This window comes from Juglans microcarpa x Juglans regia, chromosome 7S, assembly GCF_004785595.1.
Source record: "Juglans microcarpa x Juglans regia isolate MS1-56 chromosome 7S, Jm3101_v1.0, whole genome shotgun sequence".
NCBI classification, from domain to species: Eukaryota; Viridiplantae; Streptophyta; class Magnoliopsida; order Fagales; family Juglandaceae; genus Juglans; species Juglans microcarpa x Juglans regia.
In genome coordinates, this window is record NC_054607.1 from 748826 (window position 1) to 770550 (window position 21725).

General features: G+C 34.3%; 1 protein-coding gene across 9 annotated transcripts; it reads right to left on the minus strand.

The window, feature by feature from the left end:
• Positions 1-1215: 1215 nt before the first annotated feature.
• On the minus strand, positions 1216-20447 carry LOC121241023 (xanthoxin dehydrogenase-like). Of its 9 annotated transcripts, none has more exons than XM_041138604.1 (4): positions 4321-4589; positions 3990-4032; positions 3218-3347; positions 1216-2149 (listed from the first exon to the last, which is right to left on the minus strand). In XM_041138604.1, exons 3-4 carry the CDS (start codon positions 3262-3264, stop codon positions 1351-1353), a joined length of 846 nt encoding a protein of 281 aa, XP_040994538.1. In that variant the 5' UTR covers positions 3265-3347; positions 3990-4032; positions 4321-4589; the 3' UTR covers positions 1216-1350. The 9 variants fall into 9 exon arrangements, 8 of the variants coding, with proteins under 8 accessions (XP_040994538.1, XP_040994537.1, XP_040994536.1 ...); XR_005935630.1 differs by lacking the exon at positions 1216-2149 and adding an exon at positions 2179-2193; XM_041138603.1 differs by lacking the exons at positions 3218-3347; positions 3990-4032; positions 4321-4589 and adding exons at positions 19603-19692; positions 20408-20437.
• Between the last annotated feature and the right edge of the window lie 1278 nt (positions 20448-21725).

Sequence of the window (21725 nt, forward strand, 5' to 3'; positions counted from 1 at the left end):
TTTTATAAGTAAATAAGTAGCTTTATTGAATAGAGTGAAACTAGGCAAAGCCGAAGTACACAGCAAGTATACAAAGTAAGACACATAATTTCATTCTAGTGAGCTAAAAAGAAGATAGAAACTCATGAACATTTCCAGTAGTTAAATTGATACGAATTTTATAATCACAATTATGACTTGTGAGAACAAACAAGCGGGTAATGTAAAAAAGAGAATTACAAACTTTCAGCTCATCCACTAATCACCAAGATACAAAAGTTTGGGAAAATGCCTTCTACACCCATAAATTCGTCCAAAAAAATAAAAAGAAAAGAAAAAAGAAAGCATCCATGCAGCATTATTGTCGATTACCGACTTTTAATGTTCAGATTAATAAGCATGATTGTAGAGATTAGATAAATGGCTTCCATTTATGTAGAGCATTCCCTAAAGTCTTCTAGCTACTCCATTATTTCATCATTTAGGATCATGATTTTGGGAGTAACTAAGTAGAAATGCTCATTAGCAAAGCCCAAATGATTGACAAAAGGTTTTAATGATTCTAAAAAAAAACATTCATAAACCCTAATATATCATGATTGTTTCACTTTACCTGTTAAGCTAAATTTGAAAAGAAAACAAAACTTGCTTTGTTATCACCTCTTTGTACATACCTGTTGTTAACAGCAAATTTAGAAAGAACAATTTTATATCTTTCAGAATTCATAAGACTTGCTTAATCAGTGAAGATCATTTGATCCAGGTGCAACTTATAAACACGATAAAACAAAAAGCTACATTCTATCATGAGCTTACCCAACTCAACCCATTCTACTCTACAGCCCTCTGCCCACCAAAAAGACCATAGTTAACACGACTCCTATCCCAATAACAAAAAAACCTGACTTGAATGATCCTGTATTAAGAGCTTAATTGGCTAAAGGTATGGGTCATAATTATTATGGAGAACCCGCATGGCCCAATGATCTTTTATATATTTTTCCAGTAGTAATTCTAGGCACCATTGCATGTAACGTAGGTTTAGCGGTTCTAGAACCATCAATGATTGGTGAACCCACAGATCCATTTGCAACTCCTTTAGAAATATTGCCTGAATGATATTTCTTTTGATGCAGCAAGTAGGGGAAAACAATTCTTAATTGTTGGTACCAAAAATAAAGCAGCTGATTCAGTAGCACGGGCTGCAATAAGGGCTCGTTGTCATTATGTTAATAATAAATGGCTCGGTGGTATGTTGACGAATTGGTATACTACGGAAACGATACTTCATAAGTTCAGGGACTTGAGAACGGAACAAAAGATAGAGAGACTCAACCGTCTTCCGAAACGAGATTCGGAAGCAGTGTCATTTCATCTAAACACCCGAAGTGAGTGATTTGAGCATGTGAAGCCCCCATCAACCATGAGATTAGCTCCGCTTACATACCTTGCTTCATCGCTTGCTAAGAATAGCACAGCATTAGCCACATCATCAGTGGTCAATTCTACACCCTGCAGGTTAGCATTCCTCCCAGTAAAATCACGAAAACCTGCCATGGCATCCTCAGTTCTCTCCTCCTCCGGCAAGTGAGCTAAAGCCAAGCCTGTAGGAACAGCATAAGGAGAAACACAGTTGACACGTATCCCATGTAGTCCAAGCTCAGCTGCAACATTCTTGGTGAGCCCTAAAACAGCATGCTTGGACCCTGTGTAGGCATGTGGACCGAGCCCCCCTATGGCACTTGCAACACTGCACAGAGAAATTATAGAGCCCTTCTTCAATGGGATCATAATCCGAGCTGCATGTTTCATTCCAAGGAAGACTCCCTTCACATTTACATCAAATAACTTCTCAAACTCCGATATGTCTGCACTGCGGATATCGGGACACGGTGAACCTAACAAACCAGCATTATTGACCATGACGTCAAGTGTACCAAATTTACTGACAGTGAAGTCAACTGCACGGAAAACATCATCTTCTTTGGTGACATCACAATGGAAATAACAAGAGTTTGGTTCACCACCAAGGGTATCACAGACATGCTGGCCAAGGTTGTCCTGTAAGTCAACTATACAAACTTTTGCACCATTTTTGTGGAATAGGCGCGCAATGCTCTCTCCAATACCAGTGGCTCCTCCAGTGATCAATGCCACTTTCCCCAATAATCTGAGGGGGAAAACACAATGAAGGTATTATATCCTACAAGGAATCTAATGCAATATGTTAGAATCTATTAAGAGATTAACTATTAAGACCACTGATGGAACATAAAATCTGAGTTAAGACTCAGAATCCTCTTACCCCTCGTAAAGTGAAAAACAAAAACATTATTATTGAAATGAAGCAATTTGTTTTTGAGAATTTACTTCACTCACTTGATTTTGGAAAACAAGCGTTACTTTCATAGGGAAATTGGTTTTCTGAGATGGGTAGATCATTCATATTTAGGATATCATTCAGATGGAGAAATCAAATACTAAAAGTTAAGTTTGTGACAAAGCCTTGGTAGTTGGTATTATCACTGATGACTACTTGTCAAAGATCTTTCAGACTTAGACGCAAAGGGAATTGCTGAATACAATTGAACAAATATGCTATCAAAGAATTTAGAAGCAATTCCTTTTCTCGCTACCAGTTAACAAGTAGAGGTAATATAAAACAACAGTTCACACCAAAACATCAAACCACTGTAAAACGTGTAAATTTAAAGAATATACATACGCCCATACAAAGTCATAAAGAATCTAGATTTATTCAACTCTCAAAACATTCAGCTACAAAATTAAGCATTTTGACTACTCTTAATTTTGCCCAACCTCAAGCATTAGGAAGAAGAAAAGAGAGAGAGAGAGAGAGAGAGAGAGAGAGAGAGAGAGTTGTTCATCATTTGACATGATCGCTCTTCAATTTACAAACTAAAAAAAAAATCGTAGAGCCCAATATGAAATCAAAATGGAGATTTAATTCTCATATTACAAAAAAAAAAGGAAGAACTGAAATAGTATCCCGCCATTCAATCAAGTATAAATCAAGATCTAAAATTACAGACAGAGATGGAACCACAATCGGTTTGACGGTAAGGCCAAAAACTTCAGTCAGAAATTGAACAAAACAAGAGATAAAAGGAGCTGAAAATCAATTGTACCAAGAAAAAAGCAGAACGTTTTAGACAAAATGGTAAATCGCCTGGGATGAAGTAGAAGAGAAACGTAAAAAGATGTCTTATTTGGTTACCTTTGGCCTGGAAGGGAAGACTCACCACCAAATTTGGCAGCAGACATGACCGTCTGGGAGTGTTTTTTTTTTTTTTTTCCTTCACTTTTTTCAGTATCTGATTCAGGGGAGAGCGTACATACTCGTGCTTCTGTAATGCGTAAATAAATATTCGGAGAAGAATAACTTGGAAGTCGAGATTAGGGCTGTGCATCCAGATCCAGATTTTAAAAAGTGGGCAGGTATCCACCCGGATTAATCCGGTTCAAAAACAGACAGACATTTGGATTTCGGCCGGGTTATAACCGGGTATCCGTTTAAATCCAGGTTTTATACCTGGTTTTTTTTTTTTTTTTTTTAAATATTTTGAACTCTTTTAAAAAGACTTTTTTTTACAGTCTTTATGTTTATTATTATTTTTTTTAAACAAGTGAAAAATTCATGATTGTGGATTTTTACATAGCCTTTTTTAAATATCTTTCTGTATAGTTCTTTTGTGTAATTTTTTTTTTAGATTTTCTTTTTTAAAAAAACTTTATCGCCAATTCAAATATTTACAAGAAAAAAATATAAATAATGTAGAGAAAATAAATGCAAGAACAAAATACAAGCCAATGGCATATATTTAATATTTTCTCCACCAAAGCTATTTTGTTGCTGTGATGCCTCTCCTGGTTATGACTAATTCCTTTGAAAAGAACATTCGTGAAAGATTTTCCTTTGAGCAGGAATTAAATATCTTTCAATCCTCAAAATGAATGGAAAAACTGAGGAAGAAATGCAAGAAGTTTACTGCATTAAAGATGAACTATCCAAAGCTCATGCCCCTTTCAGTCCTGCAAGAGAAATAAAAGAGAGACTTCAAGCATACTCAGTAAACCAACAGTGTCATATTTTCACTCTAATTATTATGAAAATTTTGGAATAGGAAATAGTATGCATTTCTTTAAACAAAACCCCACAAAACATAATATGCAAAATCTCACTAATCAGCAAGCAAAGGCAAGATCCAACCACCAAAAGATAAAAAGACTCAAAAGAGCGAAACATGCACCAATCAGAACCAAACCACAGAACCCGATTCAAAATAACAGAGAGAGAGAGAGAGAGAGAGAGAACCATACCGACGATTTTCTCTGTGAAGAACAACGGAGATGTCGGCTCAGAATTTGAGTTAGGGTTTGAGTGTGTGAGAGAGAGAGATCGTGATAGAGATCCAACGGCAGCAAGGGAAACACTAGAAGAACGAAGCACTGCAGACGTAGAAGAAGGGAAGTGATCGGAGTTGAGTTCGAAGAAGTGAAGTAGTTGAAGGGCTTGAACAAGAACGACGCCGTGTGGAGGGTCAGGATGAAGCACACCGTATGAGAAGAAAAGTGAAATGGGGGTTTTAGTTGAAGAGAAATGATTTGTACAAGTCTCAAATAGACAAGTTCCATATAAGCCTTTGTAAAAAAGTAGACTCCACTTAAAAAAAGTGTAAAAAAAAATTATTATTTATTAGTGAAACCCATTATTTTATAAAAGGCTTGTATGGGATTTGTCTATTTGGAGCTTTGGAACTTAAAAACACCAAAACTGTGCGTTTAATGTCTGTGGGGTTTTACGTTTGTGGGCAGTGAGGTAGCTTTTATTTTGCATGTGTCAATTATCAAACCGGGAAGTTTGTTAGTCTGTTTTGGGAAGGTATCGGATATATGGTGGAAGGAAAAGGGGAAGAACGTAGGGGCATCTGGAAATTGCTTGAATTCAGTAAGGAGGTTGGGTCCCTCGAAGAACCCGTATCAATATACCTGTAGCTCACTTGAGCTTTTCTTCAAACACCTTGCGTGCCCTACATTTTACATTCCTCACAGCAGCTTCCTTTACATCCATTAAACCCTATAATTACATTCATAACTAAGCATGCAAAAACATTCGTTTTACAATTGTGCAAGTACTGACAATAAAAGCTCTGTATAAAATTATAAACAAAAAACAAGTACACAAGATTTAAGCAAATATTTATCTTCACTTCTCATGAATCAAATCAACTTGAACATAAAAACAAATCAATTATCAATTTAGATTCAAATACGAACCCCAATTTCATCATACACACACACATATAACATTTAAAAATCAAGATTTACCAGATCATTCAGTACCAATAATTAAATGTACTTTTGCATTAAAAGTCAATTTGTTAAATCCCATTCTGTTTAATATTCCAATCACTAATTACTAACATACATTACGTACGTGATAAACATATTGATCATATGGGCAATATGTTAAGTACTGAGAGTACAAATTGTCAAGTTTTATAAATTGTTTATGATGTAAATTGCCAATTTTAATAGTTTATGGTGCAATTTAAAGAAAAATAGTAGTACCTCACAAATACAGCTACAAGAAGGAAATCTTATCAATATGGGCCCAAGATAGTCAGAGAAAAGGAGGGAAGAATCAAAAGCAGCTATGTGAGCAAGGAGAAGAGTTGGCTAGCATTTAGGAAGGGAGGGAGCTGGAAGGGTGATGAAGGTTGCGGAAAGGGAAGGGAAATGGGAGGGTCAGAGGGTGCTGAGGAGAATGTGAAGGATAACTGTTCATTGGTGGATGCAGACTTGGTCACAAAGGAAAAAAAGGAAGGAATCGTGAGTCCTAAAGAACATGTGAAAGGGATGGGGACGAATCCCTTGCTTGAACAAGTGGTTGATTTGAGTGCTAGTGACAATCAGATGCCTCTAGGTGGCCAGGTTAGCAGTGAGAAGGCAAAGTGGAGGTGTCTACGATGATACAAAATACCAAGATGATTGGTAAGTGGAAGCGCTGGGCTAGAGAAAAAGGTATGCAAACGGATTCCTTGTCTTTTGAGTCCAAGGAAAAGAGGTGGTATGGAAAAATATATTGTAGAAGTGGGATCAAAGAAACTTAAATTGGTGGGAGGAAACTTGGAAGAGGTGACAGTCAATATTGTGGTTGTGGTTGCTAGGCAGACCTGCTAGGAGTCATAAAAATCCTTAGTTGGAACTGTTGAGGACTTGAAAACCCCCAAATAGTTCATTCCCTTTGCTTACTGGCAAAGAAAAATAAGCTCAATATCTTCTTGATGAAGACAAGATTGAGAGCAAGTGAAGCAAACCGTGTGAAGAGAAAAATGGGAATGGAGGGATGTGTAGTGGTGGAACCAAGGGGATTGAGTGGTGGTTTGATAATAATGTGAAAAAAATGAGGAAGAGGTGGAGCTGATAAACTATTCCCAGTGGCACATAAATGTGTGGGTCAAAGGAGACAAGGTGGGGGACAAGTGGCTGCTGACAGGGTTCTATGGCAACCTAGAAGCGAGCAAGAAAGGTATTTCCTAGGAGTTACTAAAATCCCAAAATCCACCATCTGGTATGGGGTGGTGTGTGGTGGGTGATTTCAATGAGATAGTGGCCCAAGATGAAAAGGTATGAGGGAGAACAAGAAATGAAGGACAAATGGAGTTATTCAGAAGGGCTTTTGAGGTGGCAAGTCTATCTGATCTAGGATGGTCTGGAAACAAATTCACTTGGAGCAATGGCCATGTGGATGAAACTTTTATAAAAGAGAAGTTAGATGGTGTTGTAGCCAACCGCGCCTGGGTGTGTAGATTTCAGGAGGTGGGAGTGGAGGTTCTGCGGACATGGGTTTTGGATCATAAGCCTCTTCTGCTTACTGTTAAAAAGAGGATGGATAGGCGCTATAAGAGAAGAAACTTCAGGTATGAGATGAGCTGGGGTATGGAGGGGGAGTGTGGTAAAATTGTAGAAACTGAATGGGAAAAACATAGAGAAATTACTGGACATTTGAACAAGATCCAACAGCTACTCTTTGGCTACAGAAATTCACTAAGTAGGTGGAGCAGAGACTCCATATTGGCAAGGGAAGGCGCAATAAAAAAAAAAAATGAGCAACTAGGAGGTTTAGAGGATGATGAGGGGCCAGAGAATATGGGGGAGATAAAGAGGCTAAAAGGGGTGTTAAGCCTATTGCTAGAGCAGGAAAATCTGAGGTGGAAAAAATTATCAAAAAGACACTGGTTAACACGTGGTGACAAAAATACAAAATTCTTTCATACATGTGCTAATCAGAGAAAAAGGAAAACACCATCAAATCAATAATGGACTCTCGAGGAAGGTTAGTAAATGAGGAGTTGGAGATTGAGGGAGCCTTCTACAGTTATTTTAATTAGATCTTTTTATCTGCAAACCCTACTATTGTTGATATTGAGAAATGTGTTTTGACAACTGAACCTAGGATCACTGAAGGGATGAGAGGGGGGCTGGAGAGAGAGTTTACAATAGATGATGTGGTGGTGGCCTTAAACCAGATGTCTTCTCTTAAGTCACTGGCCCCGATGGCTTTGGGGCAGGCTTCTACCAAAATCATTGGAAGATAGTAAGTGAAGAAACATGCCGAACAGTGCTGAAATTCCTAAATGGTGGTAATATGAGTTAGGGCTTAAATCATACATTTATTGCTCTCACACCAAAGGTGAAGTCTCCCACTACTGTGAAGGATTTCAGGTCAATAACCTATGCAATGTGTTGTACAAACTAATCACAAAAGTGTTGGCTAACAGAATTAAGAAAGTCTTGCCTGAGATCATCTCCTCGAATCAAAGTGCCTTCATCCCAGACAAGCTAATAACAGATAACATAATGGTTGCTTACGAGATGTAAGACAAAGCAAAAAGGCAGAGTCGGGAGCATGGCAATCAAATTGGATATGTCAAAGGCCTATGACAATGTGAAATGGACTTAATTTCTTAGATGCTATGTTGAGAAGGCTTGGGTTTGGGGAGAAAATAAGCAGCATGATTATGAAATGTGTTTGTTCAATAAGCTATTCAATTCTAGTTAATGGCAAAGATGAAAAGAACTTTTTACCTTCAAGAGCTATAAGGCAAGGGCATCCCTTATCTGTTTATTATATGTGCCGAGGTAAAATTAAGTTGAAAATAATAATATTTTATTACATAATTGTAATCAAATTGTTACACAGTAATAGTTCTGTCATTTCTTTATATATATTTACTCTATTATAATAAGTGGCTATCTAATTGTGAATAGTAATTTTTTTTTTTCCGTTAACTTTTCTTATTTTTCCATTAAGTCCGTTAAGTTCTGTTTTACTAAAAAGTTCTTAAAATCCTTGACGATTTGACGTGTAGCTCCCTTGTAAAATTTAAAGAATGATCGTGTTTTACCAAAAGGTCTGTAAGACCCTTGATCATTTGACGTGTTGCTCCCTTGTGGAATTAAATGAATGATCATGTTTATCAAAAAACTTATAATAGCCCCGCGGCACACATGAATTGACGTCTCTTTTTTATATCTTTTTTGTTCTAACAGTATACTCATTTTCCTTTCTTTTTGTTTCATTTTTTTGAAATAAAAAGTTAATAATATTTTATTATTATATAAAAAGTAAATAGATAATTATAGACCAATGCCCATTCTTTGTTGAAGTTTAGATTTTTTCTTAATTTTGATTTTTTATCTTGTTTTAATCTTGTATTTTCTTTTTTCAAATAAATAAGTTACTGACTTTTTTACCTTTTTATTTATTCAAATCATTATGTCAAGTACACCTCAGGGCTAACGCACTCGGATCATTTCCTAGTATATATCTATATATCTATATGTATATATATATATATATATATATATATATATTACACTCGAAAAACAGCACCGGCTTTTGAAGTTTTCCATTGTTTTACAAACGGAAATTCGATCGGCAAAAAAAAAAAAAAAAAAAAAAAGGCATTGATTACGGATACAAAAGAAAGAGCTAACATTTTAAGTCATGAGCAAAACAATTCCCAATGCTCACATCAACACATTATAATGCCAAATCATATTTGACAACTTTTACTTTTAACGTTCAAGTAACAGAGGATTGAAGAATTAGTAGTGCGCAGCTCCACTACAGGGATTATATACATAGACATGAGTGTGCATGCATATTGCAACAGGATGATCTGCATCATCAGAACATAGAAGTACCATTAATTAATTATAACAAGTAACCTTTTTCTTAACTTGACCTTGGATCAGGAACTTCTCCTGGGCCAGGACCGAGGGTGAATGAGCAGGCCAGTGATTCCTCGCATTCATCAAGCATCTGCCTAGTTAGTGATAAATTCCATTAATTTGTGTGATAAAAAAGTTCCCCCATATATGCTAGCTAGCTAGTTAGTAATATTAATTGCTGACTTGCAACTGGATTATAACATGATTCATTCAATGCCAATTTCACAATAAATAACAGAAAAAAGAAATATTAAACTAATGAGTATTGATACGTATGTAAAAGAATTATATAAAAATAATCTCACAAACTGACGTAATTTTATTAAATTTATTATATCTATTTTATAATAAAAATAATTTTAAAATATGATGAATCATATCAAATCACATCAATTTAAAAAATTTCTTTTTATATAGATTCTGTATTTATTCACTTTTTTCAAAGTGATTATACGGCACTTATACACTCACGACTGTAAGTATCATTTCTCTATTTAAAAACACATGCCACATGAAAAATCAAACATGGATGCAAAGAAATTTCGTTTTCCTGCTTTCCGACTTTGGTTTTGTTCTTGATTTTCCTCTTTGTTTTCCCTCCTCAGAAAATAAAGAGAGATCATCTTTTATCTGTCGGTTGGCACCTGCTCTGGATGAACTTTGGATTCTAATTGTGGATTGAATGTGTACATACATCATACATATCATCCCATTGTGGGAAATGAAGGAAAGATCCATCATTCATCATATATTTCAGAAAAAAAAATGATCACTGCTTCAAGATGACAGCTGTTCATATTGTTAAACGTCTTAAATTCTACCGTCTTGATCAATCGCTACAGAGCAGCCAGCCAAAAGTTGCAATTCCCTTATTCATAGTTGCTTTTTCAAAATACTTGTCCTAATCAGATGGCCTACTATTAAGAAGATGATTTATTTGTATAAGTTTTAAATAGATAAGTTCTATATAAATTATAAATAAAAGTAGATTACATTTTAAAAAAAATTATAAAATACTATTATTTTATAGTAAAATTTATTTTTTATAAAAGACTTATACGAAACTTAACTATTTATAGATTGTATGCAACATTAGAAAGGAAACTTCTTGGTGCCGTAGACATTGCCTTGGAAAATGAGAGAGATGGCAATCCAGAAAATAAAAAAATAAACAACATTTTACCACCGTTCACCATTTTTTTTTTTTTTTTTGTGATAAAACCATTCACCATTTAATTGCCTTTGAAATTGTCAGATTTTAGTTTGTTATGATCATGTAAATTGCCATTTTTAGTAGTTTATAGTGCAATTTAAATAAAAGTAGTAGCACCTCACATATGCAAATTCAATGTTTATTTAGCTAAAGTTTTTAGAGCTTTGAGCAGTAGCTGATGGACGCATAAATAAATAAAATAAAATAAAAGTGTTAATTAGATAACTACGTACTAATTAACAACGAGATTTCAGAGAAGTTGTCGAGGATATCACTCTTCAATCATAGTCTATTCATATATGTCAAAGTTGACCAACGTGATTGTAGGAGATTTTTTTGTATATTATTTCTTTTTTAATTGTAAATTAATTAATTTGTATTAAAGCCATACGATCTGTAAAATTATATATATGTAAATATTCATTACCAGAAAAGTAAGGTGAATTTTCAAACATTCTCATGGTATCACGACTGGGTGTAAATTTAAATTGAAAAATTGATTCGGACTAGACCGGTTGGACCGGTTTTGAACCGGTCCAGTCCGAAACTGGTTCTTGAATTATGCAAACCAGTTCCCCTAAGAAGTTCTTGAAGGAAAGAAACGGAAAGGGAGAAGAGGAAGAAAGAGAAAGAAACGTGGGGATTGGGGGGAGAAGGGACGAAATGAAAATTCAAAATGAAAGTGACTGCCCCCGTTTGGAGGAGGAACGAAAGTCATGTCATGTGTGTAATTTGGATGCAGTAAATAGTGGCTGCTATCAAGAGTTTTTCATAAGAAAATGATAGTTAGAAATTAAAATATCTTACTATAATAAAATTAAATAGGAAAATGGCTAACGCGGTTAATTAGGTAGTCTGTCATATTGTCAAAGATAACTCGTAACCTTTTCTAAGAAAATCCTTTTTTCAGTGCTTCATTCCATTAACCTTTTCTCATATAGTAGTAGAGGTGTTCATCCGGGTTTCAACCTGAGAATTCAGATATACTCGGACCGGGACTCGAGTTTCAAACCCGAGCCAGATTGGTCCGGTTCAGACCCGGGCTAGATCCCAAATGGATCCGAATTTTTGAAATCCGAAAATCCGGATTCCGGGTTATACCCGATTTTTTTTTTTTTTTAACACTAAAGATTTATATTTAATATTTTTTACTAAAGGTTCATACTAAAAGCTCATACCCGGATAACTCTTTTTCAAGTAAAAACCTATATTTTATTCATGTTATTTCAAGAAAAATCCGTTTGAAAGCTTTTTATGCAAAAGCCTATATTTATTTAAAAATTTTCAAACCATAATTATTTTTTATATAAAAGCCTTTATTTTATTAGAAACAATTCTAAGAAGTCAAATTGGAAAGCATAATATTTGTGTTCTAAATACTAAATGCATAAATTTATCGATGCATGCATCATAATGCAATATACTACATATTACATTATTCGTTATTTATACATTATATTACAAAATACAAAATTACAATATATGAATTACAAAATTAGTAGCATGTTCATCAATGATTTAATCTCCACATCAAATAGCAAACTTCAAGTAATTAGACTGAAAGAAATCCTGCAAAAACAAAAAGTTTTGAACAAGGATTATATATATATATATATATATTTATAAGTAAACAAGGATTATATATACAAGGATTAAGACAAATTCCACTTACTAAATTAAAGATTAAGATGAGAACAAAATCAGCTTTGCTCAATACTTCTATACAAAGATAAAAATTGCGAGTTATTGACATCATACTCGTAAAATGAAAGCTTAATTATGAGAAATCATTGGAAATTTCTTTATTGAAAGCAACAAAACCTAACTGAAGAACTAATAGTAAAATCTAGGCATTACCTAATTTATCAAATAAGTGAAAAGATCAATCCAAGTCACGTTCATCATGTGATCTAGAATCTCACAAAATTGAATGAAAATGACAAATCTAAAAATGTGGCTACAAATATATTTATTTCTTGTTGTGCTACCACTATGACTTTTAAAACATTTATATATATATATATATATATATATATATATATATTACTCCATGCTTAAGAAATTGTTAATAAACTTTATATATTAAAATCAAAAGTCAAAGAAATGTGTAGATAATCAAAGTTGAGGGGAAGCACATGAAGTGGTAGGAGATCTAGACTTGATCAGTACTTAGTTCCATTGAATTACAAGCATAAAGGTGCAACTTTGGCCAACTACAACATGAATGTTCAACTATTACCTAGAATCCAAGCACAACATTTTTTTTCCTCCAAATACACCCACACTAACAAATATTTTATAGAGTTTTCATTCAAATAGATATCTCTAGACAACCACTTCTGTTAGCAAAATTAATAAACAAGAACCTAAAATAGAGTTTAGATCCACCACAATAGATCACGTTCGATCATTATATAATGAAGTAAGTTGTCATGAGAGCCACATTGAATAGAAATTTTTTATATCTCTATTTTGGAGGTTTACCATTATCTTGAATTCTCATGTTAGACCTTATGAAGCCCATTGAAAAACAGACAAGTTTAGAAACTTTCAAACAACCAAATCCAATGGTCATCTTTATTCAAAACTATATATTTTTTACACTGGACAGAAGCCATACGTCTGAAACATACTCAACATATTTCTGAAGCCAACTCACCTCTCAATGGCCTTAAAACTTCTTTGGATTCGATACCCACGGTTCTAGCATTTTTGCAGATAAACAGATCTAAAGAGATTTGTTATGTATTTTTCCTTTTATGTACATGGCAACAAACCCAATCTTCAAGTGCGTAGAAAAATGTTTATTTATTTTTTCTTTGCTCAACTAAATAGATCTAACCCATAAAAATACTCCTCAAATATTCAAACATTCTCATCAAAACTGACCCAAAATAACAAACAGAGAACAAAACATACAGAGATAAGAAAACATACCCAAAGATGAAGACGACGGCACGAGGATCTAACCCATAAAAATACTCCTCAAACATTCAAACACTCTCATCAAAACAAACTCAAAATCAACAAACAGAGAACAAAAATGTAAACCCTCAAAAATTTTTTTTTTTAAAAAAACCTATGTTTAACAAAAGAGAGCAGGTCTAGAAAAATAACGGCATCTACTCTATACCTACATAAGATTTGTCCAAAGGCATTGCTCATAGATCGAGAGACACAGAGAGATAGAGTTACCGAAGTGAGAGAGAGAAGAGAGACTTACCGAAGTGAGAGAGAGAAGAGAGACTTACGGATCGGAAGTTCGGCCAGCGGTGACTACAAGAGAGAGAGATGGCGGCAAAACTTGAAAGAGAAGGCTAGGGTTTCAAACTTTCATGGCTCGAGGGGGAGAGAGAGAGGGGAGAAGTGAGATACGATTCAGCCAACAGGTTGGGGGGGCTTAGTTAGGCTTAGTTTTTTTTTATTTTTTTTATTTTTTATTTTTTATCCATATACCGGGGTTAAAATTCGGTACCCAGATGTAATACCGCTAACCGGCCCGGGTTGGGCCGGTTAGGAGTGATGCGGGTTCCGGTCCGGATTGTGGGCCAGAATAACCGGTTATTTGGGTTTCAGATCGGGCCAGATTTTTAATCCGATATGGATAAACAGTCTTATCTGACAATTTTTAAAAAAACATTTATCTTATCTCCGTGTCTCATTTTATTTTACTATCTTGTTGCTTTTACAAAATGTTTGTCCTGATCAAATTGGAATGCATGATGAGCTGTAGATGATGGACGGACTCATAAATAATAATAATAAATTTGTTAATTAATAGATAACTCGATCTGTGCGGTAGACATTGGCAAAGAATAGTCAAGAAAGCTTAATTTGGATTCCTTTCGGGGACCATGATAACATGAAATAATGTGCATCCAATCAACTTCACACCTCATGACTGCTTTTCTACTTTTGTTTTGTTCTTCTTTTTCTTTTTTGCTTTTGTCCTTTTATCGATCAGTTGGCACATGTTCTGCATATGGATAAGCATAATGCATATAAAACCTTCACACATTATACTTTTTTCAAGTTTTTATTATATTTTTTATTTTATCAAATATTTAATATATATAAATAATAAATAAAATAATTAAATTAATTTAAAAAGAATAAACTCAAAAAAAAATTAAAAAATCTAAAAATTTAAAAAAATTTAATATGTAAAGATTGAAAAAGTTGTATAGCATTGCTCAATGCATATTATACATTTCATTGAAAGAGTAATGTTATATACTAGTAGTAGAGTGCATAAGTATCGTGCAATTATTTTAAAAAAGAGAAGGCTCTATTATAAAAAAAAAATGAGTTGATCTTATATTTATTCATTTTTTTCAAAGTGATTGTACAACACTTACACATTCAACTATCATTTCTCCCATCAATAACGTTCGGTCCAGTTTTCTGGTTTTAAAATATACTAATTTATATATAGACTTCAAAGTATATTACTAATAGTAATATAGTATTAGACTATTAGTATTAAGCTATAAAATATAAATTATAATTAATATACATTATATACTAATGTATATTAGTATTACTAATTTAATAATGTATTATGTACTTATAAAAAAGAATATATTGAGAATTTATTAGGCCCCAAAAATTTGGTATTAATATTTGAGTGATTTTCTTTTTGTTTTAGTAAATAATATTTTAGTGATCTTATTTACAACTTTCATATATAAATTCAAATATTCTGATATTTAGGATTTTTTTTCAATTGATGTGATTTATCAATTTCAGTTTAAAGTTTTACAATTTTAGTTTATTTTTAAATTAATTTATATTATTATATATTATATATAAAAATTATATATAATATAAAAAATATTATATATTAAAAAAATAATTTAAAATATATATTATACAGAACTAGTCCGGTCCATGCCTAAAAGGCCTCGAATCGGAACCAGACACTTACTAGCAAGTTTTGCCATTACGGAAACCGGTTTCGGACTAGACCATTCCAAAATCGGACCGATTTGACCGGTTTGTTCCGGTCCGGTACATTTCTGATTTTTCTTTACACCCCTAAAATTTGAGGAGAAAAGAATTAGGGAAATTGGAATACGTGAGCTCATAAATAAAAACAACAAAAAATGTTAATTAGATAACTATTACAGGATCTGTGCGGTAGAAATGGTGCAAAGAATAGTCAAGAAATTAGCTTAATTTGGATTCCTTTTGGGACAACTGATCAATGTGGTAATTAGAGGTGGTCTGCACTTCACACCCATGAAATAATGTGCATCCATTCAACTTCACAGTGAAGATGACCTTTGAATAAATAAATAAATAGATAACATTCTCTTTTGGTATTTATGGAGGGGGAGAAAATAATCTCTTATTCTTCTATCTTCTGTAATTTTACTTCCACTCTCATCTCAGCCCATGTTTTTTCTTTAGAATGAAAGAAATCAAAGGAAAAAGAAGGAAGGAAGGTTAATAATGTAAGAAGCAGAGCAAAACCAGGTTGCAAGCTATATTTTGCTTCTCATGTGCCCAAAGATTAGGCCATGTTTGGTTATGAAACATGGATGAAGTTTATTATTCAAAAACACAAGTAATGACAAATCAAACATGGATTTAAAGAAATTTCGTTTTCGTGCTTTTCCATTTTTGTTCTGTTCTTTTTTTGTCCATTTTGCTTTTCCCTCTCTTCATAAAATGAAAAGAGATAATCTTTTATGTGGCAAAGGTCATTTGATCATTGATTGATTGGTGGTGAGCTTTGAGTTCTGTTTGTGGATTGAATCATGCTTATCCTGATGAGATGGCCTACCACCAAAGCAAAGGAAAACCTCGTGGATATTTCTTTTCAAAATGAGAGAATATGGCAATCCATGTAAATTAAACATTTTACCACCATTCACCATGTAATGCATTGGCCCCGTTGTTATTTCTATTGATCATATTGACAATATGTTAATGAGTGTACAAATCTCTTCAAGTTCCACATGATGAGGGTGTGGACTCTGGAATCCATTAATCTAGAATGAAAAAAATAAAATGTAATCATTTAATTTGATTATAATGCTCTCATCCTCGTATAGGATGAAATGAACCAAAAAGATACGTTGATTTCCAAGCCTGTGTCATTGGGATGGTTATATCATGTGCTGGAAGGAAACATGCTGCTAATACTTCAACTCTCCTTACTGTTTTTACAAACTTAACAGTAAAAGAGACATTCACATAGAACCAGAATGTCTTTCTTTTTAACTGTTGAACGATAATCTTTCAGTCCGCTTATTGGACGACATTAAACCGCTTAATGAGGTCCCCTTCTTGATAAATTAAGTACAATAATCTTATAAAATACAAGTGGGTAATGAAAAAAATAGAACTACAAACTTTCAGCTCATCCACTAATCACCAAGATACAAAAGTTTTCTGCAAGAAAATAGACAAGAAAATTTTGGGAAAATGCCTTCTACACCCATAAATCAAATTGTACAGCAATTTTTTTTTTTCAAAGTTCAGTGAGAAATGAGAATAGAACGAAAAATGCATTCGGTTTTAGAAAAGAAAAAAAAAAGCAATAAATAAGAAATAAACGCCTTGATTTAAAACAAACTGCTTCTAGAGACACGGGTATTGGCATTTTTGTGCTTGGATTTAGGACACAAATCCCGAAAAACAAGGATTTGGTACATGAGATTGTTCAACTGCTATGTGAAGATTGATCCGGATTGTACATTTCTGTAGAAATCTGGGAAACTTTATCAATCATTACCGACTTTTAATGCTCAGATTAATAAGCATGATTGTAGAGATTAGATAGATGGCTTCCATTTATGCAACATTCCCTAAAGTTTTCTAGCTACTCCATTATTTCATCATTTGGGATCATGAATTTGGAGTAACTAAGTAGAAATGCTCATTAGCAAAGCCCAAATGATTGACAAAAGGTTTCAAAGATTCTAAAAAAAAAAAATCAATAAGCCCTAACATATCATGATTGTTTCACTTCAACTGTTTTAGCTAAATTTAAAAAGAAAACAAAAATTGCTTTGTATCACCTCTTTGTACATACCTGTTGTTAACAGCAAATTTAGAAAGAACAATCTTGTATCTTTCAGAATTCACAAGACTTGCTTAATCAGTGAAGATCATTTGATGCAGGTGCAACTTATAAACATGATAAAACAAAAAGCTACATTCTATCATGAACTTACCCAACTCAACCCATTCTACTCTACAGCCCTCTGCCCACCAAAAAGACCTTAGTTAACACGACTCCAACTAACACCAAAGCAAAGCATGAGCCTCTTGATTGTCATTTCATCTAAACACCCGAAGTGAGTGATTTGAGCATGTGAAGCCCCCATCAACCATGAGATTAGCTCCACTTACATACCTTGCTTCATCGCTTGCTAAGAATAGCACAGCATTAGCCACATCATCAGTGGTCAATTCTACTCCCTGCAGGTTAGCATTCCTCCTAGTAAAATCACGAAAACCAGCCATGGCATCCTCAGTTCTCTCCTCCTCCGGCAAGTGAGCTAAAGCCAAGCTTGTTAGAACAGCATAAGGAGAAACACAGTTGACACGTATCCCATGTAGTCCAAGCTCAGCTGCAACATTCTTTGTGAGCCCTAAAACAGCGTGCTTGGACCCTGTGTAGGCATGTGGACCGAGCCCACCTATGGCACTTGCAACACTGCACAGAGAAACTATAGAGCCCTTCTTCAATGGGATCATAATCCGAGCTGCATGTTTCATTCCAAGGAAGACTCCCTTCACATTTACATCAAATAACTTCTCAAACTCCAATATGTCTGCACTGCAGATATCGGGACACGGTGAACCTGACAAACCAGCATTATTGACCATGATGTCAAGTGTACCAAATCTACTGACAGTGAAGTCAACTGCACGGCAAACATCATCTTCTTTGGCGACATCACAATGGAAATAAAAAGAGTTTGGTTCACCACCAAGGGTATCACAGACATGCTGGCCAAGGTTGTCCTGTAAGTCAACTATACAAACTTTTGCACCATGTTTGTGGAATAGGCGCGCAATGCTCTCTCCAATACCAGTGGCTCCTCCTGTAATCAATGCGACTTTCCCCAATAATCTGAGGGGGAAAACAAAATGAAGGTATTATATCCTACAAGGAATCTAATGCAATATGTTAGAATCTATTAAGAGATTAACTATTAAGACCACTGATGGAGCTTCCAATCTGAGTTAAGACTCAGAATCCTCTCACCCCTTGCAAAGTGAAAAACAAAAACATTATTATTGAAATGAAGCAATTTGTTTTTGAGAATTTACTTCACTCGCTTGATTTCGGAAAACAAGTGTGGCTTTCCTAGGGAAATTGGTTTCTGAGATGGGTAAATCGTTCATATTTTGGATATCATTCAGTTGGAGAAATCAAATACTAAAAGTTAAGTTTGTGACAAGGCCATGGTAGTTGGTATTATAACTGGTGACTACTTGTCGAAGATCTTTTAGAATTAGACGCAAAGAGAATTGCTGAATACAATTGAACAAATATGCTGTCAAAGAATTTGGAAGCAATTCCTTTTCTCACTACCAGTTGAACAAGTAGAGGCAATATAAAACAACAGTTCACACCAAAAATCAACCACTGTAAAACATGTGTAAATTTAAAGAAAATAGATTCTCCCATACAAAGCCATAAAGAATCTAGATTTATTCAACTCGCAAAACATTCAGCTACAAAATTAAGCATTTCGACGATTCGTAATTTTGCCTAACCTCAAGCATTAGGAACAAGAAAAAGGAGAGAGAGAGAGAGAGAGAGAGAGTTGTTCATCAGTTGACATGATCGCTCTTCAATTTACTAACTAAAAAAAAATGGAAGAGCCGGCCAATATGAAATCAAAATCGAGATTTAATTCTCATATTACAAAAACAAGGAAGATCTTCGAAAGATAGTATTCCGCCATTCAATCAAGTATAAATCAAGATCTAAAACTACAGACAGATGAAACCACAATCGGTTCGACAGTAAAGCCAAAAGCTTTAGTCAGAAATTGAACAAAACAAGAGATAACATGGAGCTGAAAATCAATTGTACCCAGAAAAAAGCAGAACGTTTTAGACAAAATGGTAAATCGCATGGAATGAAGTAGAAGAGAAAGGTAAAGAGATGTCTTATTGGTTACCTTTGGCCTGGAAGTGAAGACTCACCACCAAATTTGGCAGCAGACATGATCATTTGGGAGAGTTTTTTTTTCCTTTACTTTTTTCAATATCTGATTCAGGGAGAGTGTATATACTCGTGCTTATATAATGCGTAAATAAGTATTAGGATAAGAATAACTTGGACGTTGAGATTAGGGCTGTGCATCCGGAACCAGATCCAGATCCGGATTTTAAAAAGCGGGAGGGTATCTGCCCGGGTTAATCCGGTCCAAAAACAGGTGGATATCTGGATTTGGGCCCGGTTATAACCGGATATTATATCGAACAGGTTTTATACCTGATTTTTTTTTTTTTTAAAAAATATTTTTAACTCTTTTAAAAAGACTTTTTTTATAGTCTTTATGTTTATTTATTTTTTTAACAAGTGAAAAATTGATGATTGTGGGTTTTTTCTCGGCCTTTCATGTACAGATGTTTTACAATTTTTTACATAGCCTTTTTTAAATATCTTTCTGCATAGTTCTTTTGTGTTACTTTTATTTTTTAGATTTTCTTTGAAAAAAAACTTTATCGCCAATTCAAATTTTTACAAGAAAAAAATATAAATAATGTAGAGAAAATAAATGCAAGAACAAAATACAAGCCAATGGCATATATTTAATATTTTCTCCACCAAAGTTATTTTGTTGCTGTGATGCCTCCCCTGGTTATGACTAATCCCTTTGAAAAGAACATTCGTGAAAGATTTTCCTTTGAGCAGAAATTAAAAATCTTTCAATCCTCAAAATGAATGGAAAAACTAAGGAAGAAATGCAAGAAGTTTACTGCATTAAAGATGAACCATCCAAAGCTCATGCTCCTTTCAGTCCTGCAAGAGAAATAAAAGAGAGACTTCAAGCATACTCAGTAAACCAACAGTGTCATATTTTCACTCTAATTATTATGGAAAATTTGGAATAGGAAATATATGCATTTCTTCAAACAAAACCCCACAAAACATAATATGCAAAATCTCAATAATCAGCAAGCAAAGGCAAGATTCAACCACCAAAAGATAAAAAAGACTCAAAAGAGCGAAACATGCACCATCAGAACCAAACCACAGAACCAGATTCAAAATAACAGAGAGAGAGAGAGAGAGAACCATACCGACGATTTTCTCTGTGAGGAACAACGGAGATTTCGGCTCAGAATTTGACTTAGGGTTTGAGTGAGAGAGAGAGAGAGAGAGAGACGGCAAGGGAAACACTATAAGAACAAAGCGGTGCAGACGTAGAAGAAGGGAAGTGATCTGAGTTAGAGTTCGAACTTCGAAGAAGTGAAATAGTTGGAGGGCTTGAACAAGAAATGACGCCGTGTGGAGGGTCATGATGAAGCGCCCGTATGAGAAGAAAAGTGAAACGGGGAGTTTAGTTGAATTAAGAAGACTGTTGTCATTCAGTACGCAGCGTTTTTCAATTATAGAAAAAATTAGTAGTGTTTGTAAAGCACAGCGTTTTGGGACTTAAAAACACCAAAAACTGTGCGTTTAGTGTCTGTGAGGTTTAACGTTAGTGGGCAGTGAGGTAGCTTTTATTTTGCACGTGTCAAATTATCAAACCTGGAGGTTTATTAAGAGTCTGTTTTGGGAAGGAATCGAATATATAGAGTGGAAGGAAAAGGGGAAGAACGTAGGGGCATCTGGAAATTGCTTAGGTTGAATTCAGTAAGGAGGTTGGGCCCCTCGAAGAACCCGTATCAATGTACCTGTGGCTCACTTGAGCTTTTCTTCAAACACCTTGCGTGCCTACACCTTACATTCCTCACAGCAGCTTCCATTACATCCATTACACCCCATAATTACATTCATAACTAAGCATGCAAAAACATTCGTTTTACAATTGTGCCTAAATAAACTTCTCATGAACCAAATCAACTTGAACCTAAATAAAAACAAATCAATTATCAATTTAGATTCAAATACGAACCCCAATTTCATCATACACACACATATATAGCATTTAAAAATCAAGATTTACCGGATCATTCAGTACCAATAATTAAATGTACTTTTGCATTAAAAGTCAATTTGTTAAATCCCATTTTGTTTAATATTCCAATCACTAATTACTAACATACATTACGTACATGATAATTGATCATT